The following is a 26,876-nucleotide window of genomic DNA, read 5'->3' on the forward strand; positions in this document are numbered from 1 at the left end:
CACTCACGCATAAGCACACACTCACCAGGAGTCCTTAGAAAACTTCCAGTTTATTCATTTTCTCTCTTCTATCAGAGTTAATAGGTTTGCTGTGCCCTATAAAGGATTATAACTTTTATCTGAGAATTTATATCTGAAACCTCCAGAAAAAAAAATCTAGAATATAAAGAGTGCTAACAAAATACACAAGTTACCTATGATTTATAGATTGTACTTAAAGGTAAGTATTTTTATACATATAATTTTGTCAATTATACCTTAACGGGGTTGGGAACATTTTTAAAAATATACCAAAATAAAATAAAAATTCATAATGAAAATAAATTACCGAGCTTAAATTAATCTAATTGAAAACAGATTTGATAATTTTCTCTACTAAGCTTGAGCCAATTTCTGGAAAGGTGACTATTTTGAGATAGTAAGAATTATACAAGCATATTACCTACCTTACATTTTGTTACTGTAAACTCTCTGGCCAAAGCAATTTAGGGATGCAAGGAGGCTTGTCTTATAGCTTGAAGGGACACAGTATATGGTGGTAATGGTCTGGAAGGCTTGGCAATGGGAGAGTTAGGCAAAGCCACATTGTATCCGCAGACAGGAAACAGGGAGAAAGAAATGTGACTACTCAGCTGGTCTCTTGGGGAAGGATACTGTTGCTGTGATGAACACCAGACCAAAGCAACATGGAGAGGAAAGGGCTTATCTGGCTTCTGCTTCCACAGCACTGCTCATCATCCAAAGAAGTCAGGGCAGGAACCCAAGCAGGGCAGGAACCTGGAGGCAGGAGCTGATGCAGAGGCTGTGGACGGGTGCTGCTCAGCTTCCTGACATACTCAACCTTTGTCCTGCTCTGCCCGCTTTCGTCTAGAACCCAGGACCATCAGCCCAGGGATGGTGCGACCCACAGTGAGCTAGGATCTTCCCTATCAATTAAGACAATGTTTGTGTAGCGCCTCATACAGAGGCGTTTTCTTAATTGTGGTTCCCTCCTCTCCAATGAATGTATCTTGTGTCAAATTGACAAAACAAACAAACAAACAAAAACTATCCCTCGTATCTGGATTCCTCTGTTTCCGCTTTTTCTTCAGTCCAGGATCCTAGCGCATGGAATGATGTTGCCAGCCTTGACTACTGGCTCACCTTCCTCAGTAAAACCTTTCTATAAACGCCCTTGGAGACATGCTGAGATGTGTGTCAAGTGATTCTGAATCCAGTCAGGTTGACTGGGAAGATCCACCATTGCATGTAGCAATACCGACTAACACTAATGACCGTAAAAGACCTGACATTAATCCCTAAATTATCTGCATCTCATCAGTCCTTACTGTAGGTGTGCACGTGGGCTGAGAGTCGTCAGTATTGAAAACTGTTGGCATTGTCCAAACAAAGTGCTTTCGTAAGAACCACTGTGATGTCCCCTTTTCCACAGGGCAACGTTCCAACGCGGGAAAGCATCCACATGTACTACCAAAACCACATCATGAACCTTTCCAGAGAGTCAGGACTGGACACAATTGACGAGCCCCCTGGAGCTGGTTCCAGGGCCCAGGCAGCTCACAGGATGGATAGCTTAGATTCCCATGACAGTATCTCCAGGTATTTCACTTTCTTAACAATCGGTTGTTTTTGTGAATGAGGTAGATGCCAGCAAACGTGAGAAGTGATTGCGTGAAGTGAAAGCTAAGCAAACACATGGGTGGTATCCTAGGCCCTGCGGATCCATACAGCAATGTTGTATGCTGCTCTAGGCTAACTGGGTAAAAGCAGACACCAGCAGTGAACAGTTTGAAGCATGCATCTACCTCTCTGGCACAGTCTAGGGGTTTATAAGATCCAGGCAAATAAGAATGGTTCATCACATTTAGGTTTTACTCCTTACTATTTGTGTCAGGGCTACGCCATTACTTCCTTCCACAAGCTGTCTTTTGTTCTAGCATTTTCTTTTTTTTTTTTAATTTATTTATTTATTAAGGATTTCTGCCTCGTCCCCACAACCGCTTCCCATTTCCCTCCCCCTCCCCCGATCAAGTCCCCCCCCCCCCATCTGCTCGAAGAGCAATCAGGGTTCCCTGACCTGTGGGAAGCCCAAGGACTGCCCACCTCTATCCAGGTCTCGTAAGGTGAGCATTCAAACTGCCTAGGCTCCCACAAAGCCTAGGCAGTTTGAATGTTCTAGCATTTTCTACCTTCTGTTGATATCACTGACCTTTTTTTTTTTCAGAATTGCTACTTTCAAGTTTAGAATGGAAATTTCAGAAACAATTCTGTAAGAAACAATTCCCCCTCTTCTCTAGGTTTCAGGTCTTCTGTGCACTGTTTGCAGGAGAACAGCAGGAGACTCGATGCCAAGGGTGGTGGTGGTACACTGGGCACATACTGTAGCCAGCCTTGATTCATCCCTTAGAATTGCATAAAACGTTGTGTGTCTTTATTATCTGTACTTTGCCAAGAAAAAAATCAATTACAATGTGGCTTAAAAGTGTGATCTAAGCCTGTAAGAGCAGACCCAGGATCCAAAATCACCATGCTATATTCAGAACCCAGGTTTTGGACCTCTTGATGTCTCTCCCTTCTTCCCCGGCAAGTGTACTGTCCACCCAGAAAGGCTTCAGGAGCCTCTGCAGCAGAGTGTTCTCGATCACTGCTGACCATCGTATAGGGCTGGCTAATCCCAAATCACTGCCTTGGGAAGAAAACCAACAATACCCAGGGGGACCATGTGACTGTGTGAACTGCGCCATGCAACTGTCTTATAGGCAAAGTGTAGTAATAGGAGCGGCGGGGCTGCGTTCCCAGCACCCCGGCCGCCTGCTCGGCTAGCTTATGCTCCGAAATAACAACACATAAACTGTATTCATTTAAACACTGTTTGGCCCTTTAGCTCTAGCCCTTACAGGCTAATTCTCACATCCTGATCAACCCATCTCTAATAATCTGTGAGCACCGGTCTTACCGGGAAAGGTTCAGCATGTCTAACCTGGCGGCTTGCTTCATCGAGTGCGTCTGCCCAGGAGAGCGGAGCATGGCATCTATCTGAGGCGTCTGCTCCCAAGAGGAGAGCTGTGGAGTCTGCGCTCACTTCCTCTTCCTCCCAGCGTTCTGTTCTGTTTACTCCTCCCACCTATCTTCTAACCAATGAGGGCCAAGCAGTTTCTTTTTATTTAACCAATGACCTTCCTCCATCAGCAAAGGACTGTATCTCTGAAGATAGCTGTGTATTTTATCATCTAACAGCTAAAGTAATCCCCTGTTCTAGGCCAGGACCTGAGCTTAATTCTAGAACAAACGGACATAAAAGTCATCCCTGAGTAGTGTCATCTGAAAAGGCTCTGTAACACAGTTCTTGCCTCTTCTGCCCGCTGAGGAAGCATTGTAGACCCTCTAGGTGGTCCCAGACGCACCCACGGGCACAGTGGCTACCAACCATAGTTTTCCTTCATAGATACTGACTACATGTCATTCTGGATAAAAGAGAGTCGAAAGGGTATCACTTTACCGATAGCAAACTCAAATAGAAATTAAATATCAAAGGGACCGAGGATGTAGCTCAGTTGGCCATTTACATATCAAGCCCATCCAAGGCCCAGGGTTAATCACTGGTACCGGAGATTAAAACAAACAAACAAACAAACAAACAAAAGTCCTGAAATTCAGAATTGTACTCATTGAAGAGAAGTGATTAGAGAATTTCTTACTTTGAATATAGCTTCTTATCTGTTGCTGAATTATTGTCTTTGAGTTGGCCAATTAAAGAAAACTCAAATACAGCAAGTCACCATATTTGCCTTTGACACAGATCCAAATCTACTAGTATGGAAAAATAATTTGTTCTTATTTACACACACACTCACACACACACACACAGACATACACACACATTATATATGCATATGCAAATATGTAAAAATCTCAAGTTTTAAAATAGATTGCTTAATTTAACTATGTACATATGCATGCATTTGCCTATATTGATTTTGTGTAGATAAAGCTGTTCATGGATGTAGTCCTTCATCTCTTTCCAAACAGATACTCCTTTAAGGTCTTCAGGAATAATAAAAAGATTCTGTTTTCCTTGAGATGGGAATACTCCAGTTATTTTTAAGCTGTAATGTCACAAATATTTAGCTAATGTGATTTTCATGAAAAGAGGAACTATTTGAGCCAGAGTCCTCTTAGGGCTTCAAGGTCAACCATTTATTTCCTAATTGAAATGGGGCTTCAGATGCCTTTTAATTCCAGAATACAATAATTGTTAGGAGACAAAGTGCCATAGTAGTAAAATTCATTTTCCGTTCTCTTTCTGCCCACACATGTGCACTTTTCTCAGATATTGGTTTCTGAAACCATTCGTCATAGCAGCAGCTACAGAGAAGAAATGTCAGCGACAACTTTCAATCCGTTCCTAGCACCGTGTGTCCTGTGAGACCGTCCCACAGTCTTCGTGGGAGGGGAGCTTTGCGCCTCTTCTGTCACAGGTTTTAGTGAAGCACAAGCTCGCTGTTTATTTTATAGTTCACTTAGACAATTTGGAAACCATAAGTTCTGTCCTGGGGAGAAGCTGTAAATCCGCTTCGTCATCATGTTCCAGCAAGTCTCTCTATGTCTAGAAATCAAAGCATTTAAATACAATCATTCTAGTTAATTTCTATGCCATGAATTAAAATCCATTTTATCCCCATTCTTCTTAAGTACTTCCCTATTTCAGTCCATCTCACAGTAACTCCTCCCTTCGTCAGGGAAGAGCAGATTGAAGACGTGGTTTAGTGATGCAACATAGGTCGGTGTCGTGCGGGACACTAGGTTCAGTCCCGACTGCCATAATAGTGACACTGATGATGATGCTACGTGAAGACTGCAGGGCAAATGTGCACCAGTGTGCAGATGTGTGCAGTCTGGCAGAGGCGGGGTGGAGAGGTAGGCATGTCTGGATGCCCTGGACATGCTCAGTGTTGCTAATGCTGCTTCCTGTGCAGGGGAGCATGACAGCGAGTATAAAAGAATCTTCATTTCCAAATACACCAGATTTAGAACCAAATAACCATTTTTAAAAAAAAAATCATAGGAGCAATAGAATAAGGAGAATACTGAGGTGAGAACCCTGGGATTCTCTAGAGACGTTTCCAGATGGTGTACTGTCCACCCATCCTTCCTGCAGCTGTTTTTCATAACACTTACAAGTGTTCCTCAGCTCCAGACCACACTGCTCTACGAATCTGCATCGAATACAAACTATATTTTATTGCTTTTGATTCCAAAAAGAGTTTCAGAAAAATCTGATTTACTTGTGCCAAAGTCACACTCATATCCAGTTGCAATTATTCCCACCCACACAGTGAAGAACATAATTATATGCACATACAATATATAACTTATTGTACCTTTTCATTTTTCTTTCATCAAGATATTTTGTCTCTTAATGTGACTTGTAATATTTTTTTGACTAAGCACCTGCCTTTAAATATGACCTACATAGAAAACCAAGACCAGAATGAAAAATTGGGACTCATCAGACATCACACTTACAGACCACTTTTAAGAAAACAATGTTAAAATATTTGCAAAATTATAAAACTTTCAATCAGTACTGAATGAGAAATCAGAATCATTAATAGTCTGTGATGTATTTTGATTTTCATTTTTAATATGAAATAAAAAAGAGATGCTAGGTTTACTTTGTGAGAAGTCCATGAACCCACAAATTTGCCCTTCACAGTGGCTGAGCAACACTCCCAGTGTGTGAATAGAAATTCACACCCATTTAAAGTTTCTGGGGACCCCTGCACTAGGGAAGGGTAACGTGTCACCCAGGAGAGTCCCCAGACACCTGCGTCTTTTGGGCAGACAGGTCTTGCTTCCCTCCTCCAGGAAACATAACCATGGTGTGGTCTGTTCCCTTTACATCATGTTTCCCAACACCCACGTCACATTTTTTTCACATAAGACAACATGAGATGGAATCAGAATGGGAACTTAGCAAACATAAACAGATTTCCTTTGCTATAAATCCTTTAAATCCAGGGTCAGATGGCGAGCTAATTTCTAAGAGTTCCTCGTAAGATCGGGTGTGTGACTTATCATTGCTTTTGTTGCTGCAAACGGTGTTCACTGCTTCCTGAGGATTGTTCCTATAAAGGGGTGGCTGTGGTTTGAAATCTGTCACCGGAGAAGCTGCTGCGCCCCTTCTGAGGAGGCATCTCAGTTCTGTTCCACCATGGCCGTTCCTTGGAGTACCAGGAAATGAGGAATTTAGTCAATGGGTTCTCTCCCTTGGGACGCCCACCCAAACTTGAAGCATGATCTTTAATAAAAATGAGTAAAAAAACAAAATATTAACCGACAAAATATGTCCGCATTATTAGAATTCCTTTGTTGCTTTGGGTGCTATTTTAATATTTTACCTTGGTTGATATTTCTAGTCACATTATGAGATCGGCGTCTCTTCTACATGCAAGGAATCTGGTTTGGCTTAGTTAACCACGTGACTTAACAAATGAGACTGAAGATTCAGTATGCGGTGGCATTCCTGAGTCTCCAGCCCTTAATTTGAAAGTTGTATTATAAAACTAAAGTCTTTCCTACAAATTGTACATGCAGGTATTCCTGCATATGCAATTGAATTGAGACTCTCCTCGGACTTGGGCTCACAATTCCAAAGAAAGCATTTTTAATTCAGTCACAAAAGGACCCACTGCAAAGCTACAAGGACGTGAACATTGTAAGATGATGCCTGCCTGGTCCGTGTCCTCATTCTGCTTCGTGTCTCGCCCAGAAAGTGCCATTTGGGAGTTTATCCCTAGCCAGTAAATTTTTGTTTCAACTCCAGTTTCTTCTGTTTATTCATCCTGCCATCCTGCCAAACAGGTCCTTCCCTGCCCTGGAGACTCCGCCCCCCAGCCCCCTCCTCGCCCCACCCCCAACCCTCCAACCCCCACCTGCTGCTGCCGCGGCCATCCTGTCTGTGGTGCTGTTGTGTGTGGTTGCCCCATGGCGGTGTGGGGGTCAGCTGTCCCTGTGTGACTTGGTGCCCCACTGGGTTTTAACTCTGTGTTTCTGTAACTGTTTGCGCTGTTAGCTGCTACACTGAAGCAACCCTGCTGATCTCAAGGCAGTCCACCCTTGATGATTTAGATGGACAAGACCCTGTTCCTAAAACAAGCGAGCGCGCTCGGCCTAGGCTCCGTAAAATGTTCAGCATGGACATGTCCTCCTCATCAGCTGACAGTGGCAGTGTAGGATCAAGGTGCTTAACTTGTGCATGCTTCGTTCCATAACCTACGCCCCCTCCCTGTGAATGCCATTGCACATATGAGTTCATGAGATGAATGCCATTTTTCTTTTCTTTTCCTTTGATTTTTAAGAATTTGCATGACTAAATGCATAACCATAGCACTTTCTGTGACATAATTGTTTCCAAGACAACGCTCTATGAACTAAACTATGTCCCTTCGTTTTGTCTATTAGGGATTGATTAAAAACCCTGATTGGAAATGTTGTCCTCCATTTCTCAAGTAGTTTTCACTTTTCATTTTTAAAGATATCTTTTGATATGTGTATCAGTATATATTAGGAAAATCTGTCAAATATAGCCATTTTCAGTTAATGTAAAATAAATATGTCTATATTTGGCATGTATATTTACCAGGAAAATTGAATGTATTTTACCATTGACTTTTGAAAAGAACATTATGCAGAAACATACATCTTTATTGACTACCATCTACCTTGTTTGGAAAGGATTATTCTGGGCTTAAGTTTTCTTTTTAAATCCTACCAGAAAGCAACATTCAGCTAGAAATTATCTGCATAGAACTGCAAAACCCTTCCCCCGCCCCCAACAAATCTTAGTGTTGTTACCAGGGACCCTAACTATATTGTGTTTATCCTGGCATGAAAATAACCCAAGCCAAAGGCAACTCCATTCTGCCCCCTGGTGGTTAGCAGAGGCGGTGTCTTTCTTTTGCTGGCTGTTGAACATGTTGACCCTGTGGTGCTGTCCACAGGGGCCTGACTCAGGCAACATGTTTTGTTTTCTGAGCCATCCTCTCTCAGGCATGAGCTTGTTGCATCCTTCTACTCTAAAGAGCCCTGAAGACACACTCATCTCTGAGTCCCTGAGGTGACCGACCCTAAACCTTGGAGAGGATACTTGACATCACTTAATGACCATGCTGGAAGTTAGACCTAATGTTTATCTGACTCCCATGACCTGAACATTCCCTGGGGTGTTGCTCAATCCAGTGGCTTTCTAGGAGGCGCTTTGTTACTGAGATAAGCCTTAGCAACTTTGGTGAGGGTTATCATTCTCAGAGCCTTCTGCAGGGTGGCGGGGGTGACAAACTCAGAACCAAAGTCCTGAGCATGTTTAGTGCCTGCATGGTCATCCAGCATCTTCAGTTACAAGGTGCCACAGGTGTGCCAACAATCCATTCATTGCTCGTTGGCATATCTACTCTGGTATCCTGCATTTGAGAATCTGTGTTTGCGGAACCTACTTGTTCACGTATGCCAGTGAGACAGCAGTGTGTATTTCAGAATCTGATACACTATCCTCCCGCATTCAGCAGATTCCAAACATCTGTCTCCTCTTCAGGAGCTGCATAGTTAAGAAAAGGCATGCTCTGGGTTTCAGCATGCGATGAATTCGACATGGCTGCTTTGTTTTCTCTTCTAACCTTTCTTGCATGGGTTTGCCAGGGAAGGTAAGGGAAAACCTAGAAATGAGATGAGGAACATTAGAGAAAAGGCACAGGGCAGCCAGCATGGGGAGTAACAGAAAAAAAAAAAAAAACAAGGGAATGGATGTGAGGAAAGTACAGGAAGAATGCATTTTAAAAAATAAAGAATGAATGGAAGGAAGGAAGGAAGGAAGGAAGGAAGAAGGAAGAAGGAAGGAAGAGAGATAGAGAGGGAGAGAAAGCTGTTGGCATGTAAAAGTAGAAAAAAAGCTCTGAGACAAAGCAAGGCAGCTGAGAAGGAAGAGACAGTAAAAGGTGGCCCCACGTACAAGACCAAGAACTCACGAGAGAAATGTCTGAGAACAGGGGAGAAGGTAAGGATTCGATGGGAAACATGCTTATCCTGAGAAGAAAGAGGCCAAGGATGAGAAAAGCAGGAAGAAGAAGGGGGATTTATAAAGCATGTGCTTGTTGAGTTCAGCCGACTGTATCTGATGGACTCTGTCATCCTCAGTGGGCCTGGGCAGGTCCCTTGTGCAGGACTGAAAGTAGGCTCTGTCTTGGTCGAGCACCTAGGAAACAATCAAGCATGGCTTCTCCTTCCCATATGCTCTCTTCTTTTAAGGAGTGATGGCGGTAGGTACGCTCTGCTAAACGTGTGCTGATTGGGAAATGAACCTGGAGCTCATGGCTGTGGATACTGATCCTGTGTTGAACACTTCTATGCATAGACTGGGTTGCTCCTTGCAAGGCGTGTCACTTGCTGCGGTTTGGAAAGGGTGCAATGCTCACTGTCCACTCTCGCATCTGGAAGGCTACTGCTTGCAGTTTCCGCAGAGCGGGAGTGAATTTCTGGAAGGAGCAAAGCAGATGGGATTCACAGAAGGGTGGCGTTTCCCTTTCTCACATGCTTGAGGTTTTTACTTGGGAGCTCTGAGGCAATGTCATAAGGAGTGGGACAGGTTCCACGCTGGTATAAACGCTAAGACGAACCCTTTTGCCCATTTTCTCTCCTAACAGCGAGCCCACACAGTGCACCATGCTGTATTCACGCCAAGGGACGACAGAAACCATTGAGGAGGTGGAAGCTGAAGCTGAGGAGGAGGTGGTAGAGGGTCTGGAGTCTGAGCTCCGGGACGCGGAGGACAAGGAGTATGTGGCAGAGTATGAGGCAGGGGTAGAGGAGGTCAGCCTCACTCCGGACGAGGAGTTGCCTCAGTTCTCCACAGATGATGGGGATGTGGAGGCCCCGCCCTCCTACAGCAAGGCTGTCAGCTTTGAGCATCTGTCCTTTGCCTCCCAAGATGACTCCGGGGCCAAGAACCACATGGTGGTCAGCCCCGATGACAGCCGTACAGACAAGCTGGAGTCGAGTATCTTACCGCCCCTGACTCACGAGCTGACAGCCAGCGAGCTGCTGATGAACAAGTAAGAGAAGGAACCACAGAAGGAGCTATCACACACATGCGTACTCAAGTCATGTATGCACGAAGCCCTAGACATAGAAGGCAAACATACAATCCTGGGACAATACCGTGACTGAGTGACTGACTCAGCCAGAAGAATCCAGTGACATTTGTGTTCGTACCTCTTTCTATAAGGTCTCAGACAGGTTTAAAATCCCTAATTTGAAAACCCAAGATACTCTGAAATCCAAAAGAGCTCAAAAAGCATCCACGTAGGACAGGAGATAAATGAATTTGTGCCGTTAATCTTTGTGCATACATAAAACCATTGGAAAATATTCTGTAAAATGATCATCAGTCTGTATGGATATGGTATATATAAGGCATAGATTAACTGCATGTTGAAACTTGATTTCAATATCCAAAAAGTTTTCATTATGTAATTTAGTAGTCCAAGATATGAAGGCCCTCAACATCTCAGACAATTCCCAAGTGCATTAGACAAGAATGATCAGCCTGTATGAGGCTGTTTTTTTATTCTCAGATAGATAAGCATACACAGAGGAGGCATGTGTAGACACACAACACAAGAGATCATCATAAATGCAAGTCATTGATTTGGAAAAGGCACAGACAGGGGTCCACTTGTGCTTATTTTAACAGGATGTTCCATGATGATGAGCTTGAAGAATCCGAGAAATTCTACGTGGACCAGCCCCGGTTCTTGCTGCTTTTCTACGCCATGTACAACACTCTGGTAGCCCGCTCAGAAATGGTGTGCTATTTCGTAATCATCCTCAACCACATGATCTCTGCCTCCATCATCACCCTCCTGTTGCCCATCTTGATCTTCCTCTGGGCCATGCTGTCGGTCCCCAGGCCCAGCCGGCGTTTCTGGATGATGGCCATCGTCTATACTGAGGTAGGCCGGTCTGTTGCATGGCCTACTTAGACTAGTGATTGTTATCAGCGGTAGTGACCCAGTACTGGCAATTTTATACACCTGTTCAGGCCTCACACCTTACACAATTAAAACACACAAGGAGACAGCTGAAGTGGGATTCAGTAATTGACCAAAGGTTGCGAAATTGCTGGAGACCTGTGATATTAACCAATGTCACTACTGCCGCTGTAGCTGTCTTTTGCCAAATCGAGTGGAGTGTCCTGAATCAGTGAGTAGCCAAAGCATAGACTCAGAATTAAACTCACAGCAAAGCACCTTGAGTGCGGTCTAATGGAGTACCGCATGTTTTCCATCTTTAAACCTGGAGTCACTTTCCCTGCATCCCAGTACAAACCCTGGAAAATCTAAATGACAGGAGGACACGTTGGGGATGAAGAGCTCCTGCTTGAGCAGACCTAGGGCCTTGTTTGCCCCATTTCCTGTGAAATACAGAAGACTGCCAAGTCTCCTAAAAACTGTGCCCTGTGGTGGGGAGGTGAGGCTCACAGCGGGTATTCCCAGGCTTCTTCAGTTGAAGACAAAGGGACTTTCTGACTCAGAAGGGAAAGTTCACTCTGAAGAGCATTGTGATTAATGTTTATAGTGCAGTGCTCATGAAAGATGCACCGTTTCAGTCTAGAACTACTGTGGGTTTATAAATAATCATTGTAGCAAATGATCTCAAAACTATGTGGATTAAGTAGTGATAGTATGTATGTCATATCCTTGGTTTAAGAGAGAGAGAGAGAGAGAGAGAGAGAGAGAGAGAGATATCCACGAATAAGTTCATGTCTATTTCTCTACTTGGCCTCACAGTCTTGCCGAAACGATCATTCCTGAGTATCACTTCCGTCACATCCCTCCAGGACGTAGATGACTCTCCTAAGGGAGAGGGTGCCACACCCGCAGCACCCAGCCCCACTGTGTGGGAGAGTTTCCAAGCGACTTGTTCTTAAATACATGGTTTTCATGTTAAATAATATTCTTGCTTTTATCTCAGTCTGCAGCTGCAAGAGGAGTATTTGTGCAAGCCAGTAGTTTATCAGAACCACCAGTGGAATAAAGACTTTCTATTGGCTATAAAAAAACAACTCTGTGTGAGTGTGTGTGTGTGCGTTGTTGTTGTTGTTGTTGCTTAAGTTCGGTTTTTTAATTTTCTCTCTCAGAGTAAATTAAGTGAGAAATCCGGTTGACACTCCTTCCCTGTATAATTTGAGCTGTGTTCAGAAACCCAAGAGCTAGGCTACACGTGACGAAACAAGCAGGGAGCAAATCCTCCTTGTTTCCGTAGTTCGGAGATGACTGTGGAAGGGGATACAGTAGGGGAAAGCGAACGCTGTGTGCATCGGACCCTCCCGGTGTGGAGCTGAGGAGAGCTTGCCTGGCACACACAAGCTCTGGTTCTAGTCTCAGCACCATAAACACCAGGTGTGGTGGCCGGTGCCTGTAAATCACAGCACGCTGAGGGACACCTGGAAAATAAATTCAGGGTCTCTTTGGAGTTTAGGGGCTAAAATTCTGCCTCTAAAAACAAGAAGAAGAAAAGGAAAAGGAAAATAATGTCTACCTACACAACAGTAGGCCCGGCTTCAGGCCTCTCAACACCAAAATAAACAAAACCTCACCAGCTCCCCACAAGTGCACGGTATTCCAGAAAAATTCACAAACTAAAGCCTTATATAATATATAAATATATTCATATTTAAGTTTGCCCTGACTTTCTTATTTGAATAGCTGGATAATTAAATGTATAATTAATTCAACATAAAAATTACCTCTTCAAAAACAGAAAATTATCAGTCATTCAGGCGGCAGAAGGAGTGATCCATTGGCTTTACTTCACTACAGGTGATACTTTTAATAACACAGTGTTTCTCTTATTCTGGAAAAGAGAAACATACTACTGACACTTTAAACCCAATCGCTTTAAGGTCATCTTATATAATAATTACACACCGCTAAAACTGTGCAGCAGGCATGTTTTCTTAATTCTTACTCCACTCTTTCTCAGGCATGCTAGTCCTGGAAGGAATGACTTTTTATTTCTATTATCCATATGTAGGTGGCGATCGTAGTAAAATATTTCTTCCAGTTCGGCTTCTTTCCTTGGAATAAGGACTTGGAATTGAACAAGGACAAGCCCTACTTTCCCCCAAACATCATAGGCGTGGAGAAGAAAGAGGGCTATGTTCTTTATGACCTCATTCAGCTGCTGGCTCTGTTCTTCCATCGCTCTATTCTGAAGGTACCTAAGTGTTAACAATTCGTTACCCCCATGTTGGTCAGTTTTGTCTGCAACAGTACTGAAGATGCTGGGCACTGGGATCAGTGTTGGCAGTGGGGCCGATGGCAGGGTTGAGCGTTTACCAGCATTTGCTGAGCATCGCTTGAAGGAGACGCTTCAGCACTTGTCTGAGTCAGAGCATCCGAGAACACGCAGAGACAACGCCTCGTCTCTCTTCCCGGTTTCAACCCTTGCCCATCTTCTAGTGATACTGCCTTCACCAGGCAGTCTCTTATGAAGCTACAGCTGTGAGGAAGAGGCTTCCCATGGCGAGCTGTAGACTACTGTGCCTATAAAAATCTCACCATTGAGGAAGCTGTTGGCCCCATGGTCTGAGGAAGATCTCTGCAGGGCAACAAATCCCAGGCACACTCACTCTTACCCTTTTCTTTTAGATACATACACCCCTCGCATACACACACATGTGTGTGTATACATATATATAATATACACGTGTATGTATACATATATATTCCCTTTTATTGAACATAGATTCTTCTCATACAATATAATCGGAAAGCAGTTTTCCACCCTCTACCCCTTCCAGTTATTCCCCACTTACTCTCCCATTGCACCCACTTCCTTCCTATCTCTCATCAGAAAAGAATGGACTTCTAAGAGAGAATAACAAAACATAACAAAATAAAATGTAAGATTTAGTGAAAACCATCACATTGAAGTTGGACAAGGCAAGCCAACAGAAAAATAAGAGAGTCTCAAGTGAAGGCACAAGAATCAGACCCATTCACCCCCACACTCAGAAGTACTATAAAAATCTAAACTGAAGGCCATAACCTATATGCAGTGGTGCAGACCTATGTGGGTGCCATGATCGTTGCTTCAGTCTCTGTGAGCTCATATGCACCTTGCTCAGTTATTTTAGAGAGTCTGGTCATCCCAATGTCCTCTGTCTCCCCTGTTTCCCCCACTCCTCCTAATTCCTCTTCTGCAGAGTCCCTGGGCTCTAAGAGGAGGGATTTGGTGGAGACATCTCATTGACCTGTGCGTTCCAAGGTCTTCCTCGAGCATAGTGTCTGGCTGTGGGTCTCTGCAATTGTTCCTGTCTGCTGCCTTTCTTTCAGCAGCTGCGTGTGTGTTTTTCTTCTCACACACTGCAAGTTGTAGGCAGAAACTCTACAGTAGCAGAAGCAGGCCAGTCCACCATCACCATAGAAATAACTCTACAGCTTCCATTTCAGAGCCGCTGAGCTTGTCACAGTCTGGCTTTTCTCTATTGCTGCCCTGCTCCCTTTGCTAAAATATTTAAAATTTAAAATTAATTTAATAAAATCATGCCTTTATCAGTCCTTATCAGATCCTGTGTAGAATAAAACTTGGAACTTTGCTTTTCTGTTTGTTTTGTTTTCATTTTTTAATGTATCCTGGACCTAGCTCAGCATCCAAACCTGGCCTAGAACTCACTATGTAGCCCAGGCTGTTACCAAAGTTGTGACCCTCCTGCCTCAGCCTCCTGAATTATAGGGTGACAGGCATGTATGTACTACTAGGCTCAGAATTTTTGATGCCTTATTGATGACTCACAGGGAGAACAGACCAAGGCTCTAGGAATACGCATAGAAACAGAGCATCCGGGGCTCAGGGGAGGAGCTCCCTGGAGTTCTTCACACACAAGTGGAAACACACTAAGTACAGTTCGTGTGTGATCCAAACAGGGTCTCCCCCCAGCAAGACCAAGGGCATCTCAGACTCCAGATCTGTACATTCTTCTCATTTTCTTACAGCAGAAATCGGGATCTCCAGTAGATGCCAGAGTCTTTGCCCTACACCTGGTCAGCAAATTTCACGTAGAAATTTTGCAGTTTTGCTCTGAGTCTTGAGTAAGCCAAGTGACTGGGAGACAGACAGAATCATTCTACAAAGTAGAGACACTTGTAGTGTGGAATGCTAAGATTGGGTTCACCTGTGGATAATAAGTGGGCCAAGGCTATTTCTAGTGAGCACGCTAATAAGTTCTAGAAGGTTCTAACAAGTCTAGAAGCTATCATTTCATCCTTACCTATCTATCCTAACTATACCTACCTTGTCTTAGTTAATTACACAAACTCTTTTCACCAACACCATCTCCACTCTCCTAGGATACTCACACAATTCTGCACAAGCTTCCTTAGATACGCCTCCCTTGGATTTCCAGTTTCGAGGGGCTGAATGTTAGAATGGACACTATAAGAAAGCTAGTTGGTTCACCTGAGATGCTAGCCTCAGCTGTCACCTTCTCTGCTTCTCAGTGTCATGGCTTATGGGACGAGGACGACATCGTTGACAGTGGCACGGACAAGGAGGAGTCTGATGACGAGCTGTCCCTTGATCACGGCAGAAGAGGCTCCTCAGATTCACTGAAGTCCATCAACCTGGCTGCCTCTGTGGAGTCTGTGCATGTGACCTTCCCAGAGCAGCCAGGGGCCGTCCGGAGAAAACGTTCCTGCAGCAGCACCCAGATCTCCCCACAGTCCAGCTTCTCTTCAAACAGGTCCAAAAGAGGTATCCATTATATGGCCTTTAGGCTGAAACAAGCCCCGGGCAGTCTTATTTCTCCCGTGTCTCTGCATCTGGGAAGGGGAGCGGTTGGGTGCTATCAGTTGAAGATACTGTAATATGAAGGAACATCCTCTAGCATCAGACAGACCCAAGTTCAGGTCCTGTTTTAGCTCTGAAGCTTCCCATCCAGGGACCATGGTTTCAGGTAATAGAGGCGGCAGCCAGCACACAGGCTAATGTGTAACAATGTAAGACCCATAATAATTCATTCATAATATATGAAACCTCTGCTGGGTGGGATATAAATCATAACAGATTTTGAAAATGGATTTAGATTTTACCAACGGAGATTTGGGAGGGGCTACTGGGGACTGAACCCAGACTCTCTCACACATTTGTATACTAGGCAAATGCCCTACCACCGGGCTCTAGCCCTACCCATTTCTGTCTTACTAGTTTTTAGCCTGAGCTATTGTCTCCTTTCATTTCACAGGCTGGCTTTGCACTCTGTAGCATAGGTGGGCCTTGAATGTTCAAATCCTCCAGCTTCCACCTCCCAAATAGCTATAATTACAAGCATGTGCCACAAGGATCAGCTTCATTTGGAGACTTACAATAAAGTTATCTAATTATTTCCTAAGCTAGTTTTTAATTTCTTACTAAACGTTGAGTGTGATCCAGAAGTTGCTATTTGGAAGTAATTGGGCTTTTGTAGTTATGGGCTCACGTCTGATACTTCTCCAGGACTCAGGAATTTCTCTTCAGAACCTGCTTTTGGAGCAGATACTGGGAGATCAAGTCATACTGGTTTTCCAGTTGGAGCAATCAGAATATGAGAATAAGTCTGAGTCATGCACCCCCATCTGGAAAATCTGAGACCTAGAACACTAGTGAGCACAAATAAAGCTATTCCCCTCTGTGTTTCTTCCTGAACAAATGCTACAGAACCATGCAAGGGAAAGCCACTGGGTATGAACCCGCAGATCTATCCCAGCCTCAGGTCAGCATAGGAGTTTGCTCCTTGAACACTCAGTAGTCAGTCTTAAAGCCATCGGTGCCCTGCATCCTCTGGGTCACGAGAAAGCCAGGGCTCTACGCCCAAACTGAGTTCTGTTGACTTGTTGACAGATCCACTGTTAACCCTCAAGTCTCTGACCTCTCTCCTTTTCCTGCTCTTTCTAGGTAGCACAAGCACCCGGAACAGTAGCCAGAGAGGAAGCAGTGTTTTGAGCATTAAACAGAAAAGCAAAAGAGAACTTTACATGGAAAAGCTTCAAGAGCATTTCATCAAGGCAAAGGCATTTACCATAAAGAAGTGAGTGGGCTGTGTGCTCTGACTGGAGCTGGTACCAATGACTCCCTAGAAACCAGAGGTGAAGAAGGGAGAAGGCGTTTGTTGCAATAGCAGACAGTGACCCATGGTTATAGTGCTTTAGAAACCATCTCTTAGTGAATGCCTACATCAAGGGCTCACTTTATAAGCTTTCAGGCATTGCTTCTGAAAGCCCAGCCAGGCATGGAGGAGCATAAGGTTCACGTTGGGTGGGAGTCATGATGCTCTCTTTCCTCCAATAATGGGGCTGGGTGGCATTGGGCCAGGCTCCTTATTCATCATCCTACAGGTCCCTCTACCTTGCTGGTGATTCAACAAGGCAATGCCCAAGCACAAGCAAAGAGAAAGACACAATAGGACTGGGACTGTGATGTGACACAGGCAAGGCCCAGCCCTAAATATAGATAGGCACGAACCTGGAGAGCCTGCAGCTCTTAAATGGGGCTTTGATTTAAAGGAAGAACCCAAGTCACAGTGAAGCTATAGGGCTTGAAGGACAATACAGAGACAGAGACATGCTTGCACAGTGGAAATGGCAAAGAAAAGAAACAAAAGCCAAGAGCAGCAGGGAGACGCCGCGATGGGCATAAGGCTCCAAATCAGAAGAGACAGGAGACATCTGATATCTGCTCAGATATGGAACTCCAGGTCTCAGTGGCCTCGTAGGCTCCTCCTCTGGCCTGAGTCACAGTCTCACCCAAAATGTTATATAAGCTTAGGGTGAAATATAAAGAATTCTGCAACACAGTCTCATGTAGAGTGAATAGCCAGACCCAGACAGCCACAAACCCAGTGCCTGGCTTTTAGGGCTTTACACAAGTCTATTCGGCTTCAAGTAAGGGAAGAGTCATGGCACCCTCCAGATCATACCTGCGTTGGCAGTAGACTCCTCTGTACTCCCTGAGCAGGGGTCTCTCCAAGGGTCTCTGCCTTAGCTTGTAGTAGAAGGTGAGGCCTGGATAGGAGCAGGAGAGTGGAGTTGGAGCGGGGTCAGCCATTTCCCCATGGTGCCCTTGTGAAACAGTGGCCCTATCTTGCAGAACTCTGCAGATATACGTACCCATCCGGCAGTTTTTCTATGACCTCATCCACCCGGACTACAGTGCTGTGACTGACGTGTATGTGCTCATGTTCCTGGCCGACACTGTAGACTTCATCATCATCGTCTTTGGCTTCTGGGCCTTTGGGGTAAGTTGGGCCGAGGGTCTGCCCTCATCCACTGACTAGGAGGGAAGGTTTCCATCTTGGGAAGTGCCACTCAGGCTGAGCCTGTTCTTTTCTCCCCAGAAACACTCGGCGGCTGCAGATATCACCTCTTCTCTATCAGAAGACCAGGTCCCCGGGCCATTCCTGGTGATGGTTCTTATTCAGTTTGGAACCATGGTGGTGGACCGTGCGCTCTACCTCAGGAAGACTGTGCTGGGCAAGGTCATTTTCCAGGTCATCCTCGTGTTTGGGATCCACTTCTGGATGTTCTTCATCTTACCCAGTGTGACTGAGAGGTAAGGTCTCCCCCACAGAGATCCGCCAGGACGGCGGGACAGGGAAAGTCAAGGATCTCAGTGATATTCGGTTCAAACGCAGAGTAGGAGTTTGTTCATCCTCCTCAGTGCCTCAACTGTATTTCATCCATGTTTGCAGAAACAAAGGTTTCAGAAATAAGAGAAGTGACTGTCTCAGATCCAGGGCAGACCAAAGAACTTGGAGCTGTGTTTGTCTCTACCACCCAGCCAATGTCAAGAGGAACTGAGTTTGGTCTTAGGTGCATCTGTCAAAGGGGAAGAGGACATGAGACAGTGTCATATAAGAAACTGATGAGAAATTGGGTTATTCAGCTGGTTCAAAGAATATCAGGAGATGACAAGGGGAAAGTGATAATATCAGACACATGGATGATAATGGAACCCGAAAAGCCCATGTAGGGGACCAGGTAGACCCATTACAAAATGATGTTGTTTCTGTCAGGACTGTTGCTAATGGTTAAAATAGACTAAGAATTGGCATGAGTGAATTTATAAAGGGTAGATACTACTGAGCAAGTTGAGGTGCACAGTAATCCCAGCATTCAGGAGGCTGGAGCAGTCATGAGTTCGAGGCCAGCCTGGGCTATACAGCAATCTCGCTTAATCTTATTTCAAGAATAAGGCAACCTGAAGTTTACTAGGGATGGGGCTTGAAGGTGGCTACTGGTTTTCCCCTGACACCTAGAATGGGATATATATCTAAAAGTCTTCAGTAAGCTGAGTTCTAGTACCTCAAATTCTCTTCCACTTCTCCCATCTCTCCCACACCCAAAGTTCCCCCTTTTCTCCTATATGGCCTTTGAAATCCATAGTTCCACCTTAAATGTGTCTTGTAGCCCAGTTAATAATCAGTGTGTGAACAACTCAATCAATAAATAAAAGAAAAACAAAGCAGATTACTATAAACAGAAGGCGTCCATCCACTCTCTTAGGTTATAGTGGCAGAGGGGAAATTTGTTTGTTCTTTATTCTAAACTTTTGCCTTCTGTACAGGAAAAGCATCCCATTGCTCTATCTTCCATAATTTTGTCTTTCAGGAAATTCAGCCAGAACCTGGTGGCTCAGCTTTGGTACTTCGTGAAGTGTGTGTACTTTGGGTTGTCTGCCTATCAGATCCGCTGTGGCTACCCAACGCGCGTGCTTGGAAACTTCCTCACCAAGAGCTACAATTATGTCAACCTCTTTTTGTTTCAAGGGTGAGGGCACTGCCTTGTCTCTCCCTGCTGGGGTGGAAGCAGTGGGGAGACATTGTGTTTCTTTCACCAGGAGGGAGGAGGGAGAGAAAGCGGGGATGTAAGGCACCCAGAAACTCGTGCAGTGTCAGCCCCACACAAGGTCCTGCTTTAAGCATCCTTTCACACTTAATCACTGAATACCTGCCAGGAAGTTGCCCTAGAATCATCCACGCTGGATTATTTTCACTCTAGTAACTTACCTAGTTATCATGATAATGTTTGGGAATAAAAAGTCTTCCCGAAGCTCAAGGGTCATTGAAGGAGAGTATGTCAGGAAGATCGTAAGAGCCGGAGATGGAGGGGGGGGGGAGGAGAGGAGGGTTAGGAGTGTGGGGGAGGAGGCTACAATAAAATAGTGTTTTCTAGACACAGCAAGGTGGTCACACCTTTGAATTTATGATTGTGACGGTTGTGATGGCGTGCACAGGATCTGCATAAGATCAGTTAGTCCAGACAAACCCTCATCTTGGAGCAGGGATGTGGTCACACTAGCTAAAATGCTATTGGCATTGCTATTAGCCATGGGAGACTGGGACTCAGTTTCCCTCAAGGGCGTGGGTCCTGGAAAGCTACCCATGCTCCAGCAGATGTTCCTAATCACATACTCATATAGACTGCACTAAGTGGGCTCTGTGGGTTTAAACAATCAAACAGAGCACACGGAGTTGGGTGGAAAGGTGATGAGAGAGACAGGGGAGGGATTACAGGGGAGGAAATGAGAGGTGGACTATACGCATGTATGAAATTCTCAAGCAATGAAAGGGGAGCGGAATAGACACAGAGAATCCTGAAGTATTAATACCTTTCTGGACATAGTAAAATAGAATGGCTGGGACCAGCACCATTCCAGACACCCCTGGAGTTCTTTGTGTGCTGGGAGTTCATGCATGAAGAAGCCCCTCATGCTGTTTCTGATAGTTCATCAAGCAAGCTGCATTCCATATCTTCTTCCGTATGATGGTTTCTGTGATAGCATACCCTTGCATTCCTTCAAAAGTTACACCACATCTCAAGAGATAAGGTGGCTGTAGGCACAGCTGGCCCCTCCATGGCACTAGTTAATATCTCTGGTGATAGGTCAGAAGTGGTTTTGGGTGCATCCTGATGTTGTGATCAACCACATGTTCTACCCTAGGCCTGGGAGGACTGTGTCTTCCAGGTGCTGGTTTACTATTTAATCTGTAGAGCTGAAGCAGGTAGCCCAGGACAGAGGTTTTGAGTGATAACAACACTGCTGTAGGGAATCCTAGAATCAGCCTACTTCCCCAGCCTGGCAGAAAAAAATCTCATTCAAAGAGCTTGGAATATTCCTCAGAGCCTGACGGAGCTCAGGGTAGCCCACTCCCCAGTACAACTGAAAGCAGTGAACCTCTTTAACCTAGGCAAGCAGCTGATCATGAGTCCTCTCTCTGGCTCCAGTGACATTCCCTGGTCCCCCTGCCTCCCCCATCCACTCTCATCTTTATCAGATGTTGACGCTTTCCTGACTCATCCATCAACAAAGCCGTAACAACTCAAATAACCCTCTGCCCATTGATTCTTACAGTACAAACACAGGTGGAAGAAACAGAATCAACTCTTAATATGAAATCCCAGTTGGTTACAACCATCAGAAAAAATAGGGATGAAAAATATCAATCCATATATTCAATTTATACTGTGAAGCAGTTGTATTCCCGGGTGGATTTTACTATGAGGATTGCCTTGAGAGTTTTTCTTAACTCATCACCTTTTAAACAAATTTCTTCCGCATGAACTTCTGAGGTGAGCTAGACAATGGGGCCATCCTCCAAATGTCCGTCTGACTAAATGTGGTTCTCTGCAGGTTCCGTCTGGTCCCGTTCCTGACTGAGCTGAGGGCTGTGATGGACTGGGTGTGGACAGACACGACCTTGAGCCTCTCCAGCTGGATTTGTGTGGAGGACATTTATGCACACATTTTCATCTTAAAGTGCTGGCGAGAGTCGGAAAAGGTAAAGAGCCCATGAAAGTGCCTCGTTCCCGCCAGGGAGCACCGGTTGGTTACAAGATTAAAGCGGATGCTGCCTGTTTGCGGCCAAATGGACAGAGGTGGGGGCGTGAAACCTGCCAGGAGCTAAAAATACAGCATTGATTTCCAACCCACTGGGGGTTGTAGGCTTTCAATTCACTTCTGCCATTGTCAGCAACAGCATCCAGATGTTTCTTCTTCTGGCAATTGTATCGTAATTGATGTAAAAGAAGGGATGAGTTGCCACATGACCCAGTCACCCTTGGATGCTCACTGGGGAGCCGAGTGCAGAGAAACTAGGGTTGGTTGGGCAATGTGGACTCATGCTTGCCATATGCTTTCATCTGGAGGAGGGATGGGTACTTTAATCCCCCTGGTAAAGGAAATGATTTTTTAAAATGTTCTTAGAATAGGTAGCTATTAAGTTTAACTATAGTTTAGCCTTACTGGATATTCTGAAAGCTTGTCGTATGGAACCAGAGTATCTTGTATCATGGTAACAGAAGCACACCACCAACATTAGCCAAGGAGTGGAAAATGTCTTCCTGTCTTACCTCTGAGATATTGTCTTTCAAAGCGTCTCTTCTAATGTGTGTAACATCTAGTGTGTGTTCCCAGCTCTCCCCAGCAAGCCAGCTCTATTATTCATCAGGAGGCACATGCGTTTATGACGTCTATGGGACTGAAGGCATTGAGGCCTATTAGAGATGAGGAGCTAGAGACATGGTTCCACACTGCCACTCAAGAATTCGCACTGAAAGATTCCTATAAATGTTTAGGAACCCCAGCTCAGGCCAAACCAGAATTTGTGACTTGGATGCTGAAAAGAATTCCAGGACTTTGGTCATGAAGCAGAGCTGGAGATTTTGTTAGAAGTATTCTAAGATAGGTTCAAGCTTAAGAGCTACGAACAGAATAAGCACTCGGAAGGAAGTTAAAGAAACCAGACAGCACAGATGTGGGCTCCTCCAAAGAGAGATGAAGCAACAGATCGTCTCAGCGTTAGCTACATATACTCTTTTGTGGTTCTCAAGTTGAGTCTCAGAAGGCCGCTATGAATTTTTTTCTATTTTCTCTTTTTTGTTTACTGAGGTTGCAGGGTGTTCCTGACACACCTTTGGTGGGATTACTCTCTAGTAAATTTCAACTGGAAGCCCCTAAAATTGGTAGGATGGTGCAGGGGCACAGACCATGTTTTTTTTCCCTGGAAATAGGGTTTGCAATCAGATTCCCAGGAAACTGCAGGTTTGTGGCTTGGAGGGGCTGATAGATTCCCCTGGACTGGAGTTACCAATGCTTGTGATTCACCATGTGGTACTGGGAATCTAACCTGGGTCCTCTAGAAGAGCAGCCAGACCACTGAGCCATCTCTACAGCCTCTTGTCCTTATATTTAAAGAGCACAAACACTGGAATGATGCCTTAGTCTATTCTTTTGTTATTGCTGTAACAAACATCTGGAACGAGGTAATTCATAAAGAAAAGAGATTTGTTTTTGACTCCTGGTCCTACAGGGCAGCATCTGTTTGGCTTCCTGCCTCTCTATGCATAGTGAAAAACCAAATAAAAAAAAAAAAACAAGAAAATGTGATAAAGAAGAGGGGACAGCCTCTCGTAATAACAAGGCCATTTCCCAAGAAAAAATGAGTTTATTCATGATGACACCAAATGCCTTGCAAGGTTCCACAACTTCTCAATACTGCATAGAAAATGTCCCATTCCTTAGTCCTCTGAGGACAAACTATACGCAACAAGAAGGGAAAACACGAGCATCAAAGGACACAGGGTGATAACCAGGGTAATAAAGACCCTAGAAATAGCCACATAAGAGAACACCAGAAAGAATCAAGAATCACTTGGTTCACTAGAAAAACATAAGAGGCAGCAGAAATAACAGCTATTTTCAACACTGTGAAAACCATGCAAAACTAGGTTGATATTTGTGAGACATAAACCAACAAAAGGACAAGTAGCCAAAAGCTCCAATAAATGTCATTGGAAAATAAGACATTTCCAAGGACCAATGTTACTCCATGACAGAGTGGGCTACCTTACAAATTGGAAACATCCAAGTAGATACACACTTAGGGCCCCAGGGTAATGTTTACTTTATGGAGACACTAAATCTACTTCCATATGTTAGATTGCGAATACTATAACTAAACACCTAAGGCAAACCAACTCAAAAAGAAGAAAGGTTTATTTGTGGTTCACAGTTCTGGAGACAAAGGTGTTTTCACAGACCCCACGAACCTCTCGCACTATTAAATCATTTCTCTAGCACTCATGATGCCTAATAGTATGCAGACGCTCTATAAATGGAGATCAGGCTACATTCTTGAGTGAGTTAGAACAAAAAATAGTTCCCACAATTCCCCTCTAGCATATGTCATCTGACATTGGCTGGATCCACAGTCATGGGGCCTACAGGGAGAGAGGATGATGGCCTTCCCTTATCCTCAGAGAAGCCCCAGGTTCCCCTCCAGATGGCCTCACATTCCTGGGAAGCCTGGGGAGCTGCCACATTCCCTTTCTATGGCAGCACAAATGCCAGGGCATGGGTAAGCCAAAGTGGCTGGGACAACTTGTGACAAAGGACTGTAAATGGAACAACAATCTGAGGCCTTTGTTTTCAGTCTGCTGTGAACACTTGCTGAGCACCGTTGGTGTGGCCGGACTCGCTACGGCATGCAAGCCCCAAAGCATAGGTCGTGAGGTCCAGGAAAGACGTGTGAATATCTTGTCTCGCAGTAAGCACACATGTAATAAACAGGTGCTTGCCAGAAAGCAGCTTCTGGGAAAACAGATTCACCAGTAGGTAGGGAAGCTTTGCTGAGCGAGTTAGTGGGAAACGTGAGTTGGCTTGGGGCAGATGGAGCATCTCCTTTTCTGTTTGATCCTAAGTCGGCTGCCCCAATCCCTGTCTCCTCTCCTCTGCTCTCACAGGGATGTTTGCCAGATACTTTTAAGACCTTAGTGAGTTTCTTTACTCGCTGAAAACTCCTGCTCACTTCTCCTGGTCTTCACAAGCTCAAATGTCAAATGTGGCATTTCTTTTTCCCCTCACAGGCCTTCCCTAGCCCAAGATTTGGTTCACCTTTCCCCGGGGCCTTCCCACTGCTCTGCATAGCCCATCCAGTACTTAGCACATTGAGACCCAAGTGCCTCTTTCTTGTTCTCTGTTGGAAGCTCTGTGATAGGATCATTATAGTGTACTCTGTGAAGCAGGAACAGCTTCCTGAAAGGCAAAGGTTTGCCATGAACTTAAGAGGTGAACGGCCAACTTTGCACTCATCCCCATGAGGCCACTTCCCAGCATGCTCTGGGAAGCTAATTAGACTTATAACAGGAACAGCACTGTGGTTTTCCCGTCTTCCAACAATAAAGCACTGAGTTACCGAGAGAGGAACGGGGAAGTAGCCTGGGACAAAAAGTTGGCAGCCCCTTTGCAAGGTCTTCTCTGTAGTCTGTCAAGGATTGCATATGGGGTAAATTAGGAGTCCGGTTCACCATGAAGAGGGCCACCTCTAGTAACAGACTTCTTGTTGGGAAAGTTCTCAGGTGGTACAGGACATCGCCTAGAGAGACAAGGAAAATACAAGAGACCCGGCTGGACTGGCATTCATAGCAGAACAACTTTCAAGATAGCCAATTACTACATTCTCTCCAGATGGGTTCATTCAAGACTCTAATCATCTCTTAATGCTCATTCTGGTGATCACAGCTCAACCTGAGTATCAGAAGGATCAAACCAAACCCCAACCATAGCGTCAGCTAACCTGGAAAGTAACTGAGAAAGGCTGTGCGCAGGAGTAACATGCAAGACACTCACATACCTCAGACACTAACTTCTCAAGAAAAGCCAGCTCCTCCCACTCGCCTCCCACCCTGTGTGTGTGTGTGTGGGGGGGGACTTATTGAGTCTGTGGTGTGGCCTGCAGAGGTGACACAGCCAGAGACTGTGATAGCTCTTGTTCCTGTTCCTACCACATGAATTCCTTTTTTCCTCTCACCAGCCATGTCCAGCACTCAGAGGGGCTTTCTCACTCACTGGCCACAGGAGGGCCACGCTGGCCAGGCAGAGCTAAAGAACCAGAACAACAGGGTCTTTGAGAGCATGCACTATGCATTGAATTTAACGGGTGCCTCTTGGGCTTTGGTACAGCTTCATCCCTCGGTTCCAAGGCTGGGATAGGTCTCTGCCCCTTGTGAAGAGGAATCAGGACCAAGTCTGTATTCCCCAGGGCAGTGAGGGAAGCGCTCACCCTTGTCTAACCCTGCCTCCTCCCTCTTCTCTCGGGCACCTGCTGAATCTTTCTGAATCCTTGTGTTGCAGAGATACCCCCAGCCCCGGGGCCAGAAGAAGAAGAAAGCAGTGAAGTACGGCATGGGCGGCATGATCATTGTCCTGCTCATCTGTATCGTGTGGTTCCCGCTGCTCTTTATGTCTCTGATCAAATCTGTCGCGGGGGTTATCAACCAGCCCCTGGATGTGTCAGTCACAATCACCCTGGGAGGGTATCAGGTAACCTAGCTTCCCCCATGGTTTGGGACCTCTCCTAATGCAGCATTTATTCATGAGAGCCCTGACTAGGGTTCGTAGTAATAGTTCTCAATGCCAGTTTTGTTTTGTTGTTTTTTCCAGGACAGGATTTCTCTGTGTAGCCCTGACTGCCCTGGAACTCACTCTGTAGCCCAGGCTGGCCTCAAATTCACAGAGATTCTCCTGCCTCTGCCTCCCAAGTGCTGGGATTAAAGGCGTGCACCACCACTCCCTGGTTGATGCCAGAGCTTTACCTAAATGCTCTCTGATCAGAAGACATGTGGTATATGAAGGGCAGGGAGGTTGTGTTGCCGAGGATGTGCAAGGGCCTGGGTTTGATCCCTAGCACAGCAAATAATAAAACAGTAACAACAGTAATAATAGTAACGGTTCATTGGTTTTGAGTATAGGACTAATCCGTGTAAAAAGAGATCTCTGAGGCCAAC

The 26,876-nt window shown here is 45.0% G+C and overlaps 1 protein-coding gene across 3 annotated transcripts in view; it reads left to right on the plus strand.

Moving 5' to 3' along the window:
• Positions 1-26,876, plus strand: part of LOC121440635 (piezo-type mechanosensitive ion channel component 2-like) — a 346,630-nt gene that overhangs the window by 311,642 nt on the left and 8,112 nt on the right. For 2 of the 3 annotated variants that reach the window (XM_041641417.1, XM_041641418.1), the window contains 12 exons: positions 1,433-1,599; positions 7,076-7,243; positions 9,699-10,106; positions 10,748-11,006; positions 13,090-13,272; positions 15,558-15,810; positions 16,990-17,122; positions 18,181-18,328; positions 18,428-18,642; positions 19,701-19,859; positions 21,724-21,871; positions 26,224-26,412. In XM_041641417.1, the coding sequence (XP_041497351.1) occupies positions 1,433-1,599; positions 7,076-7,243; positions 9,699-10,106; positions 10,748-11,006; positions 13,090-13,272; positions 15,558-15,810; positions 16,990-17,122; positions 18,181-18,328; positions 18,428-18,642; positions 19,701-19,859; positions 21,724-21,871; positions 26,224-26,412 (2,430 nt within the window). The remainder of the gene's footprint in view (positions 1-1,432; positions 1,600-7,075; positions 7,244-9,698; positions 10,107-10,747; positions 11,007-13,089; positions 13,273-15,557; positions 15,811-16,989; positions 17,123-18,180; positions 18,329-18,427; positions 18,643-19,700; positions 19,860-21,723; positions 21,872-26,223; positions 26,413-26,876) is intronic. The other variant, XM_041641419.1, reaches the window with a different exon arrangement.

Source organism: Microtus oregoni, unplaced genomic scaffold (genome assembly GCF_018167655.1).
Source record: "Microtus oregoni isolate MIOR12 unplaced genomic scaffold, Mior012 000069F_ref0000032, whole genome shotgun sequence".
In the NCBI taxonomy this organism is placed as follows: domain Eukaryota; kingdom Metazoa; phylum Chordata; class Mammalia; order Rodentia; family Cricetidae; genus Microtus; species Microtus oregoni.